General features: G+C 59.8%; 1 protein-coding gene across 4 annotated transcripts in view; it reads left to right on the plus strand.

Annotated features, from left to right (window-relative positions):
• Positions 1-13,482, plus strand: part of STAB1 (stabilin 1) — a 27,011-nt gene continuing 13,529 nt past the window's right edge. The window contains exons 1-25 of one of the 4 annotated variants that reach the window (XR_010947047.1): positions 1-179; positions 4,463-4,599; positions 4,941-5,056; positions 5,266-5,351; positions 5,422-5,491; positions 5,883-5,978; positions 6,249-6,359; positions 6,602-6,798; positions 7,031-7,161; positions 7,334-7,461; positions 7,751-7,830; positions 8,037-8,174; positions 8,310-8,453; positions 8,604-8,666; positions 8,964-9,077; positions 9,154-9,207; positions 9,446-9,526; positions 9,925-10,083; positions 10,505-10,567; positions 10,803-10,898; positions 11,149-11,235; positions 11,756-11,867; positions 12,321-12,507; positions 12,617-12,710; positions 12,821-12,979. Coding sequence is in view for 3 of the 4 variants with exons in the window: in XM_067754684.1 (XP_067610785.1) it covers positions 99-179; positions 4,463-4,599; positions 4,941-5,056; positions 5,266-5,351; positions 5,422-5,491; positions 5,883-5,978; positions 6,249-6,359; positions 6,602-6,798; positions 7,031-7,161; positions 7,334-7,461; positions 7,751-7,830; positions 8,037-8,174; positions 8,310-8,453; positions 8,604-8,666; positions 8,964-9,077; positions 9,154-9,207; positions 9,446-9,526; positions 9,925-10,083; positions 10,505-10,567; positions 10,803-10,898; positions 11,149-11,235; positions 11,756-11,867; positions 12,321-12,507; positions 12,617-12,710; positions 12,821-12,979 (2,784 nt within the window). In the remaining variant the exon portion in view is untranslated. The remainder of the gene's footprint in view (positions 180-4,462; positions 4,600-4,940; positions 5,057-5,265; positions 5,352-5,421; positions 5,492-5,882; positions 5,979-6,248; positions 6,360-6,601; positions 6,799-7,030; positions 7,162-7,333; positions 7,462-7,750; positions 7,831-8,036; positions 8,175-8,309; positions 8,454-8,603; positions 8,667-8,963; positions 9,078-9,153; positions 9,208-9,445; positions 9,527-9,924; positions 10,084-10,504; positions 10,568-10,802; positions 10,899-11,148; positions 11,236-11,755; positions 11,868-12,320; positions 12,508-12,616; positions 12,711-12,820; positions 12,980-13,482) is intronic. The other 3 variants (XM_067754684.1, XM_067754681.1, XM_067754682.1) reach the window with 3 other exon arrangements.

Consider the following 13,482-nt stretch of genomic DNA (forward strand, 5'->3'; position numbering starts at 1 on the left):
CCTGCCTGCCCGCCCTGTGCCTGCCTCCTAGAGCTCATTCTCCGCGCCGGCTGCCCCAGTTCTGTCCTGGACAGCGTGCCCGCCAGCCACCACCAGCCATGGCAGGGCCCCAGGACCACCTCCTGCTCTGCCTGCTGGTCCTCTGCCTGGCAGGCTTCAGCTTCATCGGGGGGCAGAAGGTGAGTGTGAGCCGGTCGTGGGGGGCATGACATCCAGGCCCTCCCAGCCAGTAGTAGGAACAGGGAGGGAGTGCTCATGGATCAGGCACGGGGCTGGGGACACAGGGCAGCTGGTTCTTGTCTGACCTTCTCTGAGCTGGACAGAGGGCTGGGCTCTTGTGCCCACCTCCCCAGGCTGAGGTCTGTGTCTCGCTGCTTGGGGTGGCAGGGATGTGTCAGCCTGCCCCTCTGTGTCCGGCTAGCCAGCCGGGGGGTGTGGGCAGCCGTCCCAGGTCTCCCCAGCCTGAGGGTAGGGTATACAGAGCCGGGCCCATCCCCCTGCCCGGACTGAGGCCCGGTGTCTCTGTGGCCCTGGCTTGGGGATGGGAGATGTGATCACCCCCAACCCTCGCAGGGCTGACAAACTGAGAGGCTCACGTGGACCATGTGTAGGCGTGCTGGGTGTGTGTGCATGTGTGTGTGCCCAGAGGCAGAATGAGGTCTACTCACCCCCAGTCCCTCTGGGCAAACAGCAGCCAACAATAATGCCCTCAAGCCTAAGAGCTGGTGTTCAAGTGCACAGCCCTGGGCACACCCAGCATCATCCCCTCAAGCCATCCCAGCCCCTGAGCAGTGGGCCCTGTTATTCTCCGCTTGAGGAAGCCAAAACCCAAGGATGATAGAGACAGGTTGGTCCAACTCCAGAGCCACGCTCCAGACCGCCATCTGCGGTTCCCCATCTGGCCATGAGGGAGGAGCCGATGGTCCCAGTGTGTGGCTGTCAGGTCCACATGCACAAGCCCCCTTTGGGATGCCTGTCTGCAGATCCACCCAAGCCCTATAGTAGGGACATTTTCCCAACTGGAGTTTCTGTGAGAGCCTCCCACCCTAGGCCTGGAGACAGTCACCTGGCTGGGGCCTGCCTCCAGGTGAAGGACCCTCTCCTGTGAGGCCAAGTTCTCTTGGGGCAGCTGCTACTGTCCCCAAATCACTAACAGGCAGACTGAGGTCCCGAGAGGAAAAGGACTTGCCCAGGATCCCACTGCCAGGCAGAGCCAGGACAGGGACCCAGGCCCTGTGCTACCCTGGGGCTTGCTCTCATCGGCCTTGTGGTCTGGTGAGGGGCCTCACCAGCTTCAGGGCCAAGTCAGGGTTGGGAACGGGCAGATCTGAGGTTGAAAAAGTGACAGTGATGGTGGAAGAGCCAAGGGTTTCAGGCTGTGCTGAGCCCTGCAGGTGGTTCCTGCTCCCTCCCTGCCTCGGTTTCCCCATGTGTACAATGCAAGGGAATTTCGAAGGCCACCTCCTTATGTTCTTGTGACAGGGGTCTATGAGGGGCCTCAGCCTGGGAGTTTTTCCTTGTCACAGACCACCTCTAAGTCTGCCTTCTGGGGCTGGGGCTCAGACCTCCTGGGCCAGGGAAGAGGGCCCTGGGGGTTCTTGTCAGGGACGCAGCGACGCTGGCCTCTCACTCACCCTCAGTCCCTCAGCACTACCGGCACCTTGTGTAGCACGAGATCCACTGTAAACATTAGGAAACCGAGGCTCTAAGGGGAAGGGATGACTTCTGGGTCACATAGCTAGTGAGGAGCAGAACTCAAACACAGGAAGATTCAGGCAGTAGAGGCAGAGAAGGCTTCCTGGAGGAGGGGGCTTAGCACCTGTCTATTCAAGTCTTTCACAAGTGCCTCCTCTGCTAGGTGTATGCTGGTGCAGGTGAAGCCTGTGGTCTCAAGCTGGGGTTTGAAGGAAGAGGAGCATTGATCTTGGGCAGGGGGAAGTAGTTTGGGAGGTCCCTTCCCATCTGAGGGAGTTTGGGTTCTGGGCCCTGGACCCCAGCTTGAGGGAACTTCTTCCACCTTCTCACAACAGGCTAACACCTCGTGTCTCCTCAACTTCCCCAGCAGTGTCTCTATGGGATGCAAACATTGCAAAATCAGTTCTGGATTAGGACAGGGAGGGGAGCAGCACCCGCCTGGCTCAGACGGGTCCCGAGGTGCCCTAGGGAAGAAGGGAATCTGATTCAGCACTCGGCTGGAATCCAGCCTCACTCCACCCAACGGGACCAGTGGCGAGATTGTCGGCTGGGGCTGATGCTCCTTCCACGCCACCAGGCAGAGGGGGCCTGCATGCCCACTTCCGGTGAGGTCCCAGAGAGAAGTGTGACTTGTCCGCTGGTTTATCCATCCATCACACAGTTACAGATGCAACAGCTCGTGAATGAGTGTCCACCCCACCACCAGCCACAAGGCTCCAGCTTCCTCCCGTGCTTGTGACTCACCCCCCACTTGACAGGACCTCCCCCTCTGCCCAAGAGTGAGGACAGTGCTCTCTCACTGCCCCTGAGCCCTTATCCAGGGCTGCTCTGAGAACTGGTCCCTGGGCCATTGCGCTGACGCTGGCAGCTGTGTCTGGCTGGCCAGGTGGCCCTCAGGGGAGCCCACCACCTGCAGAGCCTTTGCCCTGAGCCAGCAGCTGCCTGGCCCTGAAATTACCCAACTTCCTAGTCGCTCCCTGGCTCAGCAAAGACCGAGCCTCAGGCTGGGGAATGAGACCACAACATCCAGCCCCACAGCTCGGGCTGAGGCCGCCCGCAGCAACTTCCCTCTTTGCAGACCACAGAGGCAGGAGCGGAAAAGGCCAAATCACAGCAGCTGGGAGAGGCCCTGGGACCTTCATGTACACCAGAAAGTATTGAGGCACTATTTCTCCTTTTCTCTGGCTTTGAGAGCCACACATCTGTGATGTGTTCTAGGAAAGAGATGTTCTGGGTTTACTCCCTTTTGGAGCACATTGTGTTCAGCACTTTTTTTTTTCTTTTTTTTTTAACATCTTTATTGGGGTATAATTGCTTTACAATGGTGTGTTAGTTTCTGCTTTATAACAAAGTGAATCAGTTATACATTTCAGCACTCTTTAAGATGAGAACTTCTCAGCTTCTCCAGGCCATGCCCCAAGCCCCTGAAAGCTCTCCTCATCAAAATGCACTTTGCTGTGGTCTTTTCTCCCACTGACAACCAAGAGTTTAGCTTCCATTCCTCCAGGGCCAGTGCTGTAGGTTATTGGGACTTTGTTGCCATAATGGTAGCCCCACTGATGGTGGACTTGGGGGAGCTGTGACGGGCCAGCGAGTGGACTGCAGGCCTAGGACTTTCTTGGCTCTCAGGTGACCATCTCTTCTCCTGCCCCCACCTCTGTTCTCCATGCAGCAGCCAGAGGGCCCATTTAAAACATAAACGAGTCCTGGGTCTGCTCCGGACTCCACCTCCCCTCACTGGCCTGGCCTGGCCCCAGCCCCTCTCCAGCCTCCTCTCTGCCTGTCTCTGCCTCATCACACATGGCCGTTTGCTTCTTCCCACTTCGTGACTTTTGCCTCTCCTGTCCCCTCTGCTAGGAGCAGTGACCCTGACCAATTTTCATGCATCCTTCAGGTCCCAACTCAATTGTCACCTCCCCAGGAAGCCACCTGGGCCTCCAGCCTGGGTCTTCTCAGTTCTCTCACTCCCAGCACTGCCCATCCAGTGATGGGCAGTGGACCCCTGGGTCCCGGCTGGCGTGTGGGGCTGTGGGCCAGGCCTGGACCAGGGCTCAGGGAATGTGACTGCTTGGCCCAAACTCAGACCCCCTCCCACACGCCTGCTCACACGGGCTGGCCTCGGGCATGGGGCTGGCTGCTGGGTCTCTGACCGCAGGGCACCAGAGAGGGCCCTGGGCTGGCCGAGGGGGTCATTTGGGAGTGAGGTGGGGACGTGCTCAGAGCAGAGTGACAACTGGAGGGCCAGCCCCATGGCGCATGGCTGAAGCTCTCATCCTGCCTGTGCCCAGGGGATGGAGGATGGCGTCAACTGTGTTCTCCTCCCCAACAGTGTCAGCCTGTCATTTAGTGTTTATGTTTAAATGAAAGGAGTGAATGAGCACTAGCTTGAGAGTCTAGGTTAAAGTTCCTGGGTGGCTACAGGCGAGGGCCACCCTGATGGGGTTCAGTTTCCTCCTTTGACTCACCCAGGGTGGAACAAGAGGGCCAGATGCTCTGTGTCAGAAGGCAGAGACTCTGAGGCTTCTGGGTGTGCCTCCAGGCCCCCGGGCAGAGGTGTATGGCTGTGGACATAGAGACACACTGTGGCAGGGACAGCCTGTGACAGGCCGGTTTCCCCCAGACTCAGGGCCTTCCCTGTTCTCACTGCCTCCCCAATGAACAGATGGGAAACCAGGACCTGGAGAGGGGTGCTAGGCCTCGCTGCGATCAAGGGTCAGGGCTGTGTGCAGGGTTCAGGTCCCTCACTCCAAACCCTCCCCATGCCCAGGTACAGTCCAGACGCTGCGACATGAAGACCAGGTTTGTCACTCACATACCCTGCACCCCGTGCCCTGCCATCAAGAAGCGGGTGTGTCCCTCGGGCTGGCTTCGGGAGTTCCCGGAGAAGATCTCACAGGACTGCCGGTGCGGACCCCCACTCCACCCTTGCTTGCTTCCAGGGGTATCCTGTGGGATGGCAGGGGACCAGGAGGGCCTGGCAGGCCTGGGGATTGAGGGCAGGGACTCATTCATCCACATGTCTGTTGGCCCCTCCATTGGGACAGAGATAAGCAGGGAGGAAGGAGTAAGAATGAAGGGCAAGTGCTGTTTATTGAGCATCTACTATGGACCAGGCCCTGTGTTCAGCTCAGGGCCAGGCGGGAAGGGGTCGGGGGACCAAGAGTAACAGAACCCAGTGTGGGGAGGCTGGGCTGGAGACTGCTGGGGGAGCCCCTCCCATCACCCTGCCCATCCTTGGTCCCCAGATACGAGGTCCAGCTGGGGGACTCTTTGTTGTCTGTGAGCGGCTGCAGCGTGGAGTGCTCGAAGGACGTGGTGCAGAAGGCCTGCTGCCCTGGCTACTGGGGGTCCCAGTGCTATGGTATGGGGGAGGGTCCCAGCCTTGCTCCTCATGCCTCAACCCACCTGCCTTCCCCTTCCACTGGCTCATTTAATGGACAGCTGGGCCTCTTGGCTCTGGCTGCCCCAGGGGAGGGACCAAGTCTGGGGCTGCCCAGAGCTGCTGGGGTCAGGTAAATTGAGAGTTCTTGGGGCAGAGCTGAGTTCTGTGTGGCGGGGGGGGGTCCACAGAGTGCCCTGGGGGTGCTGAGACCCCATGTAACAGCCACGGGACCTGCCTGGATGGCATAGACAGGAACGGGACCTGCGTGTGCCAGGTAAGGGCCTGGTGGGGCTGGGGTGGGGGCAGTGGAGGGGCTGCACTGACTTGGTGCCTCCCTCTGCCAGGAAAACTTCAGTGGCTCAGCCTGCCAGGAGTGTAGAGACCCCAACCGCTTCGGCCCTGACTGCCAGTCAGGTGAGTGCTGGCCAGGCAGGGGGCGGGGCCGATGTCCACTTGGGGGCCAGTGGGGACCTGGTCCCTACAGCCAGCCCCTACCAGACTCCCTCCCAGCTGCTCAGCCTCACACATCCCTTCTAGGAACATGAGCTTTGCTTTATCACACCTCTAGCCCCTGCCCATGCTGTTCTTGAAGGCCTCCTCCAGGAAGCCTTCCTTGAACCTCCTAGCTAGCACAGGTGCCTGCCCTGGGCTCCCACCACCCCTCTGGTCCTGCACCACAATTCTGTATTTTTGAGGTTGTGCCTGCTGGAGCTGAGTTCTGGAGATGCAGAGGGCAGGGACTCGACGTCCCTGTGTGCCCCTGGCTGAGGCTGGGGTCCCACCTGTCCATGTGTATCCCTCCCAGTCTGCAGCTGTGTGCATGGCGTGTGCCGCCATGGGCCACTCGGGGATGGAAGCTGCCTGTGCTTTGCTGGATTCACTGGACCCCACTGTGACCAAGGTGAGCAGCTGCTGGGGTAGCCAGTCTTTAGTGGCCAGAGCAGGAAAGGCTGACTGGGTGAAGGATGGGGCCTGAGCCTCAGCAGGACCTCTGCCTGCAGCCTCTCTCAGGGGAGGGGGTGTCATCTGAAACCTTCACTGCCCAGAGGCCCAGAGAGGATGGGGCCCTGGCCAGGGTCACACAGCAAATTTGACATAGCATCTTCACTCCTGTGTTCCTTCCCAACCTGGGACTTTGAGCTGCTGTGATAACTCTCCTTTCTCCACTCAGAGCTCCCGGTCTGCCAGGCCCTGAACTGTCCTCAGAACTCCCAGTGCTCTGCAGAGACCCCTACCTGCAGCTGCCTGCCTGGCCACACCCAGCAGGGCGGCGAATGCCTAGGTAAGTCTGGGATCTAGAGGCTAGGAGCCCCAGCTCAGGGTGAGCATCCTTTTAAACCAGCAAGTATGATCTGGCCTTTTACAGGGAGGGAGAACTCTCCCTGAGGGAGGGAAATAGGGCCTGTCCCCAAGGTCTAGATCAGCCTGTTCACCCCATCCCTGGGCCAGCCTGGATAGAGGCTGTGGAGGAGATGGGCCTCCTGGGTGCTCGTCTCACTTGGGCTCTTTCCACTGCCCCGGCAGCCCCTGACCCCTGCCAGCCGTCACCCTGCTCCCCAGTTGCCCAGTGCTCCGTGAGCCCCAGGGGGCAGGCACAGTGTCGCTGCCCTGAAAACTACCATGGGGACGGAACGGTGTGTCTGCCCCAGGACCCATGCACCACCAACAACGGCGGCTGCCCCAGCAACTCCACCTTATGTCTGTACAAGAGGCCAGGCCAGGTGAGCTGGGGCCCTGGGCTGGGCCTGCCCTGCGGTCCCCCAGCTCGCATGGGCTGTGGGACAATCGCGGGCCTCCTAGGAGCCTAAGCTGCCCCATTTGTTAAATGGGAAGAGCATGACAACCCGCTTCTGGGCCGGTGGCTGTGAGGACCCAGCAGAGCTCTGTGGGTGTGGCAGATGCCACGGTTCTCACGGATGTGGTGTCGTCCTCCCTCCCCTCCGGGTGGGCCAGGCTTCCTGCTCATGTAAGCCAGGCCTGGTCAGCACCAACCGCAATGCCTCCGCGGGCTGCTTTGCCTACTGCTTCCCCTACTCCTGTGACCGGTCAGCCACCTGCCAGGTGACCCCTGATGGAAAGACCAGGTGAGCACAGGCGCCTTGGGCTGGGCACCAGGGCCAGAGCAGAGAGGGTGGGCTTGGCAGGGGCAAGTTTGTGCCCGTGTGCACCTCAAGGGCTCTGTGGGGTTGGTGGGTGAGGGCCAGGAGGGGGACCTGGCCACGCCCCCGCCCTGACCAGTTCTACCCATGCCCCCAGCTGTGTGTGCAAGGACGGCGAGGTGGGAGATGGGCGTGCCTGCTACGGACACCTACTCCACGAGGTGCAGAAGGCCAGCCAGACGAGCATGACGTTACTGCGGCTGAGAGTCGCCTTTGCCATGCTGGGTGTGTGACCCCCGTCACTCGCCTGAGACCCCGCCCCTTGCACCCAGCATCCTTGGCAGACTCTCCAGAGATGCCTTATTTCTCTGCCCAAGAGCTGTGGAAGCAGAGAATGGACTGTGGTGGGGTGCATGATGGAGGTGGGAGCTACCCCCCCAGATCCTGATGTCCCCATTTACCCTAGATCTAGACCCAACGCCGCCCCCACCCCCCAACCTCAACTCTCCAAAACCCAGGACTGATGGCTGAGGGCCTCCCAGACCCATTCTGATACACCCTCTCCTGCCCCCAGACCAGGGCTGCCGGGAGATCCTCAGCACATCGGGCCCATTCACCGTGCTGGCACCGTCCATATCCTCTAGGACCATGAACGTGAGCCCCTGCCTATTGAGGAGTGGGCCTCCTCCCTGGACCCTGCCCTAGGCTTCAGGGCCCTGAGAGTGTCCCCAGTGCACACTCTAGGGGTCTGAGGCCTGGGAGGCCTCCTGTCCCCTCCATTGCTTGGGCAACGGTCCCTGAAGAGGACTGCCTGCCCTGCCCTGGGCCCACTCGGCACCCCTGTCCCCTTGTGCCCACAGGCATCCCTTGCCCAGCAGCTCTGCAGACAGCACATCATCGCAGGGCAGCACATGCTGGAGGAGTCAGGAACCCAGCCTACACGCAGGTGGTGGACACTGGCTGGACAGGAGATCACGGTCACTTTCGGCCGCTTCAGGGTAAGCAGGGACCTCAGCCCGGGGACCAGAGGAGTCATAGGTGGGAAACAGCCCGGGAAAAGGTGTGGAGGTGGGATAGAGCCTCAGGACAAGGAGTGGGTGTTTGGAGTCTGAGCCAGAGGTCTCATGTCTCAGCAGAAATACACCTACAAGTACAAAGACCAGCCCCAGCAGACATTCACCATCCACAAGGCCAACTACCCAGCAGCCAATGGCATCTTCCACGTGGTCACTGCCCTGCGGTGGCAGCCCCCACCAGAGCTCCCGGAGGACCCCAAGGTAAGCTAGTGCCTTCCCCTCCCACCGCCCTGTGCCCCTGCGTGGCCTCTGACCCGCACTGAGTTCGGAGAGGGGGGCGGGGCAGTTCTGGGCAGGGCTGGAGCAGAGCTCCTTCCCCTCTGGGGCCCTCATGCTCATCCCTTCCTACAGAGGACAATCGGCCAGATCCTTGCCTCCACTGAGGCCTTCACCCGGTTTGAAACCATCCTGGAGGTGAGTCTGGGCAAAAGGTCCTCGCCCATCTGATCTTTGTCCCAGGACCCCTCACTACCCAGAATCTGCCCCACAGTGATCTGGGCTTCTGGAGTAGGACGGGCCTTTGCCCACACCCCGATCCTGGAACCTGCCCATCAGAATCCTGAGGCTCTGTGGTAGCATGAACCCATTGCCAATGTCACCCACTTACTTTTGGTGGGTGTTCCCTGCAGACCAAGGGCAGCAGGGCCCAGGCAGGATTTAGAGGTAAGGGTTGGCCACAGAACCCCCTGAGACTCCTTCTCACCGCCACAGAACTGTGGGCTGCCCTCCTTCCTGGATGGCCCTGGGCCCTTCACAGTCTTTGCCCCCAGCAATGAGGCAGTGGATGGCTTGCGGGACGGCCGCCTGGTCTACCTCTTCACAGCGGTAAGCTTGTCGGGGAGAAGGGGCCAGGGATACAGGCTCAGAGCCTCTAGCATCCAAGCCCTCTCTTTCCTGCCAGGGTCTCTCCAAACTGCAGGAGCTGGTGAGGTACCATGTCTATAGCCACGGCCAGGTGAGAGGTCCTCTGGGAGAGTGGCTGGCTTACACCTGCCAGTGGGCTGTCAGAGGGTTTGTCTGCAGATTCCGGTCTTCCAGGGGGCCCCTTCTCCCCTCCCCGCCCATCTGGACTCTACAGGACAGAGGAGAGCCTGGGGACCAAGGTGGTAGCTGCGAGTCACCTGGGCAGGACTGGGTGTGGCCCCAAGGTGTGGCTAGTGCCTGGCCTAAGGCCACTCTCTTCTCCACCCCAGCTGACTGTTGAGAAGCTCATCTCCAAGGGCCGGGTCCTCACCATGGCAAATCAGGTCCTGGCTGTGAATATCTCGGAGGAGGTGAGCTCCATGAGCACCAGGGATGGACCGGTGGAGGGGCTGGTGATGACCAGCCAGGTGTCGAGCCTCTTTCGGACCCGGCTTCGTGCTCTGAGCCCTGCGGTGGGCATGCCCTGGTGGAGGGTCATATGGGAGCAGGCACAGATCAAATTCCTCTCCTGGGGCCCAACAAGCTGGGAGGGCTCCAAAGAGGAGGAGAGTGAGCACATGGGCAGGGGGAGGGGCTCCACGTGACAGAAACCATGTGGGTCAGGGTGCAGAGGCTGGAGCGGTTCTGCCAGAGCAAGAGATGTTGCCAGGGAGCGGGTGAAGAGGTGGCTGACAGGCTGGGCTTCTGACAGTGTGCTGAGTGCAGGGGAGGGGACTGGGCCAAGGGTGCATGCTGGGCTCCGCCACAGGGGCGCATCCTGCTGGGACCTGAGGGGGTACCCCTACGGAGAGTGGACGTGCTGGCTGCCAACGGCGTCATCCACATGCTGGAAGGCATCCTGCTGCCCCCGACCATCCTGCCCATCCTGCCCAAGCTTTGCAACGAAGAGCAGCACAAGGTCGTGGCGGTAAGCGCACGGGACCCCAGCGCTGCTTGGGTCGGGGTCATCTACCAAGGGAGAGGTACCGTTTTCTAGGTCTCCTCAAATGAATGGGTGGCTTTGGGGCTCGGGCGCAGGCCCCAGTTTTCACCTGGACACCCCACACCCAGCCCTCAGCAGTCCTCCTGATGGTCCCTTTGCCGTCACTCACGCATCTACAGCCCTATTCCCAGCCTCCCTGCCCAAATCTGTGATGCTCTCACACTGAGCTCTCCCGCCGCGGGGCCTTTGCCCTTGCTCTTCCCTCTGCCTGGAACACCATCCTCTGGCCCTCCTGTGGTGACTCTTTCTCATATCTCAGGCCTTGGCTGAGTGCCTCTTTCTTAGGGTTTGCTAAATAAATAAACCATGACTAACCCTTCTCCCTTCCTCCCCCTACCCTGCCCAGGGCTCCTGTGTGGACTGCCAAGCCCTGAACACCAGCATGTGCCCCCCCAACAGCGTGAAGCTGGTGAGCATCCCTTGGCCCAGCTCTCAGGGCTGACTCCTGACTGCCCCGTGAGGTTTCTGCCCTGGGTCAGGGTGGGGAAGTGGGGCTGGGAGGCTCAGCTGGACCTGGAGGCTCAGCCCCACTGACAGGGGAGGTGCCGGGCCCAGGGGGCCAAGGTCCCTTGACCAGGGCTGCCTGGTGAAGGGGGCCGGCCCAAAACCCCTGCCTGCTGACCAGCCTGGCACGGCCCACCCAGGACATCTCCCCTGAGGAGTGTGTCTACATCCATGACCCTACTGGGCTGAACGTCCTGAAGAAGGGCTGCGCCCACTACTGCAATCAGACCATCCTGGTGAGCCTGGGCATGGGGCACTTGCTCCCTAGGGATCTGGGGCACTTGCTTCTCCTCTGGAGCCCCCAGGCTGGGGCTGGGTGGTCTGCCATCCTCAGAGAGCTGTGCTGCATCCTAATGGTGGAAAAGGTGTCGCAGAGGGGCCTCGCCCACCCCCTTGCTCTAGACATGGCACCAGGGAGCAGAAGCAACCTGGGCCAGGGGGTCGACGTGGCTCCTGATGGACCCTCAGATGTGTTCTCTCTTACAGAAACCTGGCTGCTGCAAAGGGTTTTTTGGGCCTGACTGTGTGCAGTGTCCTGGGGGCTTCTCCAACCCCTGCTATGGCAAAGGCAACGTGAGTCCCCTCCTGCCCTGGAGTGAGGGGTGGGGGAGATAGGGGCTCCTTTCTGAGTTGGCCGGTGACTGGCTGTATGTCTGAGCAAAGCCTGCCTCTCTCTGGTATTGGGTTCTTCACATCGAGGCAGTGGAAGTTGGACCAAATTATGTTTATTTTAATTAGAATCAATTAATTAGATTGTTACATCTATTTTCATAAGGGCTATTTGTCAGGAGTTTTTTGTGTGTGTTGTATTTTTGCCATTTTGTAATATCACGATTGCTTTAGCACCTGGCTGTGGAGGAGCACAGGAGTTATGTGTTTCTAGGTTAAGCAGAAGTCACCCATGAAGCTTCCAGGGCCAGGTGCCTTTTAGGGGCTAGTTCTTTGGCAGCATCAGTGAGTTGGAAGGTCTCTTCCAGCAGGAGGTCTTCTAGGGGGAGCAGGAGCTCACAGCCTGTGGAGAGAAGAGATGTTAGGGAAGAGAATGTGGATAATCCCCTCCCCGTGACTGCTCTTGCCTCCTGCCCACCCCCAGTGCAGTGATGGGGTCCAGGGCAGTGGGGCCTGCCTCTGCTTCCCAGACTACAAGGGCATCGCCTGCCACATCTGCTCCAACCCAAACAAGCATGGAGACCAGTGCCGGCAAGGTGGGTGATCCTGGCCTAGGCCACCTGCCAGGGAGAAAAAGGGTCGCTTGGAAGTGGGGCTGGGGACTCCCAAGAAGGGAAATAGAACCTCAGGAAGAAGGGTTCAGTCCAGAGGTTATGGAGAAGGTTTTGGAAACACAAGAGTAGATGTCTCTTTTACCCATGCCTGGAAGAGAGCCACAGTTTAACCTACAGCATGCAGGATTTAGGTCAGACATACAGAAGAACTTTCCGATGGTGGTGTTGGGAGCAGGGCAGCTAGAATAGGGTGACTGAAAGCAATGAATGCCTCCCTCTCATTTCTTCCTCCCTCCCGAGTCTGGGATGACCTGATTTTGACCCTGCAGTCAAATCTATTCTGGCTGCCCCATTCCCAGCATTGCCCAACTGCATCCTGGCTCCCAGCCAGCCCTGCCTCAGCCTCAGTTTCCCTGCTCCATCTCCTCCCTGCAGACTGCGGCTGTGTCCACGGTCTATGTGACAACCGTCCGGGCAGTGGGGGGGTGTGCCAGCGTGGCACATGTGCCCCGGGCTTCAGTGGCCGCTTCTGCAACGAGTCCACAGGGATCTGTGGGCCCACAGAACAGGCCCAGCAGTGCCACCCGCATGCCCGCTGCGTTAACCAGGGGGATGTTGCCAGGTGAGGACGTGCGCTTCCTCTCTGCTGCGTCTGTGACTGCACTTGTCAGTTTGCTCACAGCTTTCAGAGGCTTACTGGAGGCTCCTCATTCACCATCTCCCACCCCCAGGTGTCTCTGTCTCGATGGCTTTGAGGGTGACGGCTTCTCCTGCACACCCAGCAACCCCTGCTCTCGCCCAGACCGTGGCGGATGCTCGGAGAATGTGAGTCTGGCCCTTTCCTTGAAGTCCTGACCCACGGGCTCGAGGTGGGACTCCCTTGCCCTCAGCCTGCCACCCTGCAGCCCTGAGTCATTTATCCGCGGCTCTCACAGGCTGAGTGTGTCCCTGGGGCCCCAGGCACCCACCACTGCACGTGCCACAAGGGCTGGAGTGGGGACGGTCGTGTCTGCGTGGCCATCGACGAGTGTGAGCTGGATGTACGAGGTGGCTGCCATGCTGACGCCCTCTGCAGCTATGTGGGACCCGGGCAGGTGAGGCTTGGCCGGCCTCGAGAGAGCAGGGTGGGGGTCTCCATCCTGGGGGGCTCTTCCCGCTAGCCCATCTGACTCTAGCAGTGTCTAAGAACTCAAGCTCAGGGTCTCTAACCTCAGACACAAATGAGAATCCAGTTCTGAAATGTTGAGTTGTACAATCTGGAAGCAGTGGACGGGTGCTGGAAGCAATGCGAAGGTTGCAGTGGTTTTAAAGGAAGGCGTGTTCGAGTGCCGGTCTAAGGCAGCATTTTTTCCAAGTCAGAAGACTGTGGCTCCTGTGTCTCAGGGATGAGGACTCTCATAACTGAGAATCAATGAGTCCTCTGCTCTTACGGGCCACTGGGGCCATTGCCTTCTGATAGTTAGCTCATTCACCCACTCACTGGTTTCCCACATGTCACCAGGCACTTGTTACATGCTAGTTGCTGTTCTAGATTTAGGAATTCAGTATTGAGCAAAGCAAGAAGAGACAGCTGCCCAAAGAGAGTGACATCCCCAAA

This window comes from Pseudorca crassidens, chromosome 10 (assembly GCF_039906515.1).
Source record: "Pseudorca crassidens isolate mPseCra1 chromosome 10, mPseCra1.hap1, whole genome shotgun sequence".
Classification (NCBI taxonomy): Eukaryota; Metazoa; Chordata; class Mammalia; order Artiodactyla; family Delphinidae; genus Pseudorca; species Pseudorca crassidens.